The 4,577-nt window shown below is 30.3% G+C and overlaps 1 protein-coding gene across 1 annotated transcript in view; it reads left to right on the top strand.

Annotated features, from left to right (window-relative positions):
* The first annotated feature begins 6 nt into the window (after positions 1-6).
* LOC106470058 (E3 ubiquitin-protein ligase arkadia-B-like) overlaps positions 7-4,577 on the top strand; it is a 43,291-nt gene continuing 38,720 nt past the window's right edge. The window contains exons 1-3 of the mRNA XM_022398599.1: positions 7-154; positions 2,510-2,612; positions 4,094-4,308. Of these exons, the coding sequence (XP_022254307.1) occupies positions 2,558-2,612; positions 4,094-4,308 (270 nt within the window). The 5' untranslated portion in view covers positions 7-154; positions 2,510-2,557. The remainder of the gene's footprint in view (positions 155-2,509; positions 2,613-4,093; positions 4,309-4,577) is intronic.

Raw genomic sequence — 4,577 nt, 5'->3', positions numbered from 1 at the left:
GTCATCAGGTAGATCAGGACATAGCCACCGTGGTGTTCATGCTCACTCAGGCCATCCATCTTCCAGTACTGCCTCTGGCTCCCTTCCCTCCAATAGACCAAACCCTAGTCACCATCCAGGAGCCTGTTATTTTGAGAATTGTGGAAGAACTCCAGTGAGAAAACTGATAGATATGTCTTAAAAACTATAGGGTTTCTCCTTTCTTGCTTATTATTGTTTGTAGTTTGGCTATTTTATAAACATTTTAAAGCCTGCTGTAATATTAGTGACAAAAACACAAAAATAAATCTTTGATTAACACATTAGTGCCAATTTTTCATTTTAATACTGAAGGTAATATTCTATATCATCTTGTCACATTAAACATTCAAATGCTGCAAAACTTCCACAAATTTAATTCTACCCACTTCTCAGTTATTGTTATTACTTCATTCTGTATGAGGATAATTTATTTTTCTCCTGTGCATGTTTTATAATACACTGCAAAAATAAGACTTCAAAATACAAATTCATGTGCATTACCCTCAGAAAGCACCTTTATATTACAACTTCAGCAATTTTTGTTTCTAACTGCATTTTGAGGACCTATTATCATTGTTAATATTTTGGAATAGAGTTATTGCACTTTTCAAACAGCCATTATGTCATTTATAGATTAAAAAATTGTGATTCTCAACCAATAAAAAGAACACTTTAAACAACATTGTCATTTGTTTACTGTTACTAAAATTGAATCAATTAAAATATTTTCATAACATGACAAGTTTTGAATATTTTCATTTTTAAATGTTTCATGCTATTTTAAATAATTTGAACATTTAAACAAAGTGAGTCCTATGCATAAATAGAACTTCAGAAATTTTTGAGCAGGAATTTTTTTAGATCTTAAGAGATGATCTATTAAAATATAACAAACTCTTAATGAATAATTTGTTTTTACCCTAAGATATGGGGTTAATTACACTTTGCAGAAAGAATGTGTAATACTAATTTTATGAAAATGTAAAATGCCAAAAATGTATCTTCATGATCAAATGAGCTTTCTCTTTCCTGTACTGCTGTTAATGAGAAACTTTTTATATTGACTATATTGTAAATAATAATAACTTTCAATCAGAGTAAGTTATGTACTTAGAGTAAAACTAAAAAAACAGTCTGGCCATCAGTATAGCTAATTAAATGTACCTTTCTTATGTGTCTACTTATAAAGATTATAATGCATTTTTTTGGGTACCATCACTTTTAATGATATTTTTGGCCATAAACCCACGAGGTTTGATTAGCTTAAGAGATTTAGATTGGTCCCAATTACATGCCCCCCAGTGGCACAGTGGTATGTCTGCAGACTTATAATGCTAGAAACTGGGTATTTATACCTGTTGTGGGCAGAGCACAGATAGCCCATTGTGTAGCTTTGTGATTAATTTCAAACAAACAAACCTAAACACATATACTAAAATAACAAAGCAAAACAAGCTTTATAATGAAAGTACAGTACCAAAAAACAAAACTTAAAAAAGTAATGAAACATTACAATCAATACTTTTAATAAAAGTAACTACATGGACAGTTCTGTCCCTCAATTACAATCAAGAGCAAATATAATCAGCAGAAAATATTATTTTATTTGATGAACAAATTTGAAGAAATATATCCTCATATATGAATATATTAAATTTAAGTATGTACAGATCATGCTAATAATAAAAATTTGTTAGACAATAATATTCTTTGAAAATATGATATGCTTGTACTCAATCCATCTGTCTTAATATAATATCCATTCCTTTCCTCTGATCTTAATACATTGTATGCACTTTGTCATCAACATCAATGTGGTATGTATTCCTTACCAATTTTTCTCAATAACTTGTGTCTTCTGTCACTTAGAATGTGATTATTAGGGCATGAGTTTCAGTTATTCAGATGAATGGTTACAATTATTATTCAATGAAGCATACATTGTAGATTGAACCCTCTGGTAACATTAGGCTTACAAGTTATAAATTTATACTTAGAGCTGCAAAATAGTGTGATTTCTTCAAAATGTATTGTTTATGGTTAAGATACCTTAAATAAAAGATATTAAAGAAAATTTTATGGTATATTATGTGCACATATCTAACTATAAATGAGAGCTTTATTTCTGCTGTTTTGCCAAAGATCAATTTTACGCACTGGCCATAACTTTTGAATATGGCAGTATTGTTAGAATAAACTTTGATAAGAAAGTATTGTTTAAACTTGGAGAAAAGTATGTGTAGAAAAATGTTTGTAAAAGTTATATAACAACTGAAAACATAAATAGTGAGAAGTTGTGCATTCAGATACAGATTTTTAAGGAGATACTTGAAGTAGATGTTAACTGTTATTTTGGAATTTGGTAGACTGTTTGAGGTATCATACATTATACAGTATGCCACATGCTGAATGCAAAACAAATGTTTATAAAAAGGTTATTATAAATAATTATTGTGAATTGAAATGTAGCACTAATTTCTTTTCACAGGTCTCTATACTTTCAGCAGAAAGTTGTCGGGCACATGGAAATTGTTTTATGCCTGGTCAACGAGTACCCCCTCCACATTGTTCTCAAAGCCATATTTATCCTTGTAAGTTTTAATGTGTTGTTAAAAAGGTATTTAACAAGATAATAAGACTTAGTAGCAGACCATGCATAACTTAGTGGTTGACATATTGGAGTACTGATAAAAGGGTCTAAGTACTTGTGATATGGTTGTGGCAATTGAATATAAATTCTCATGATTAGCAGCCTCTAAATCTAATGATTAATTAGTTACTTTTTTATTTATCAATTATGAATTACTAACTAGTTTTAGTCCTACGTTGTGGCTGCTAATTTGCTGCTGTTTTCAGAAATGTCCTTAAAAGGACTATTTTTGTGGTGGTAGCAGACAGGATTCAAACCTGGGTCTTCTTGATAAGAAAAAAAAGCAAGTGTTCTATAACTTAAATCTATAAAACTTTAAGTGCATAGTATTGGTTTGTAGTTATAAAACAAATTTAGAATGTTTTGTTTTTTTGTATTGCTTAAAAACAAATAGGCACTTTTACATGTAAATTTTGTTTTGTGCTTTATAGTTTTATTGTTACAATCTATTTAAGTTATAAAATAATATTTTGATGAATGTCTTGCCCTTGTACTCTGCAAGTTTATTTATACATTATCTTTTTTTACATCTTGTGGTTTGGCAGATTGTTATTAACACCTAGATAATGTCACTGTGTTGTTGTGCATGAATTGATAAATGTACAGTAAGACCCTGCTTGGTGCCACACTGCTTTAAGCTGATTCATTATAGAGCCATTGAAAAAATTTTTTTTTCACGAAAGAGAAAAAAAAAATTATGAAAATCCACAACTCTCTGAACATTACTTTTTTTTGCTAATGGTAGTAGTGCACTGAATAATTTTTATTTAATAAAATAATGCAACAAAGAACATAGAATAAGAACATCCAAAAAGCATATAATGTCCCATAACTACCACAGTTTTTCTGACATTTCTAGTGACGTAATATAAACCGTTAAAATATCATCCGTCTGAACAATATCAATCCTGTGGGGAAAAAAGTTTTCTTAGGAAGCAATCTACAAATCTCTGTAGAGAAAACAATGTAGTATAATATGTCATTTAATCTACGAAAACCTTGTCTGTCTGTTGGCCATAACTAATATAATTGTAAACGTAAGAGAGAACTACATGTATTGATAAATCTTGAAAGATGTGATAGATGGGCATGGCAGGAGGGGTCTGATTTTCTGTTTGATGACTCTGTAACCAAACAAGATTGAAGGCTAATAACACTAAACAGGGTATTACTGTATTGGCAAAAATGAGTAAATGGATGAAACATTACAATCCATTCATGTGCTAGAATATTTAATTGCTAATTTGGTAGAAAAATGAGTTTTCCCTTAAAAAATCAGATATATATGTATTCATAGTCATATTGTAGTATTTTTAATAAGTTTTGCAAATTTATATTTGTATGCATTGCTAGTTTTCTCAATATTATGTGAGTTTGTTTGTACAAGTCATGAGTGATTAATTGCATTTTTATTTCTTTCAGCAGCACCAAGCCCTCATCTGGCTTACATGGCTACAGCCGCTGTTCACGCACCTTCGCCCCACCCCACAGCCAACCCCGTCCATCCCCCAACTTTCTCAAATTTCTTCAGCCCTGCCTTAGCTCATATTACTCAGGATATACATTTAGCTTCCCAAGCTCATTTGTACCCCCCAGGACTGGCAAGGTTTAACCCAGCTCATCATCACTTTTGGCAGGTAAGCTAGCATTGAAACCTTTTTAAATAGTAAGTAGTCATAAAAAAATCAAAGGAAAAATGGTGCTGGTAAAATGTCATGCTTGACAGATTGTTTTAGTATAAATATATTTTTTGGTATAGTTTTTAAGCAGAAAGTATTTTAGGAATACAAATCGGTAAAATAAATACAGAAGAATATATGTAAGGAATATTGTGAACGTAAGTTCTGTAATGTGTGTGTGTGTGTATATATATATATATATATATATATATATATATATATATCTA

Source organism: Limulus polyphemus, unplaced genomic scaffold, assembly GCF_000517525.1.
Source record: "Limulus polyphemus unplaced genomic scaffold, Limulus_polyphemus-2.1.2 Scaffold3796, whole genome shotgun sequence".
Lineage (NCBI taxonomy): Eukaryota > Metazoa > Arthropoda > Merostomata > Xiphosura > Limulidae > Limulus > Limulus polyphemus.
The sequence above is the reverse complement of the archived record's forward strand: the minus strand, read 5'-3'. Positions and strand labels throughout refer to the sequence as shown.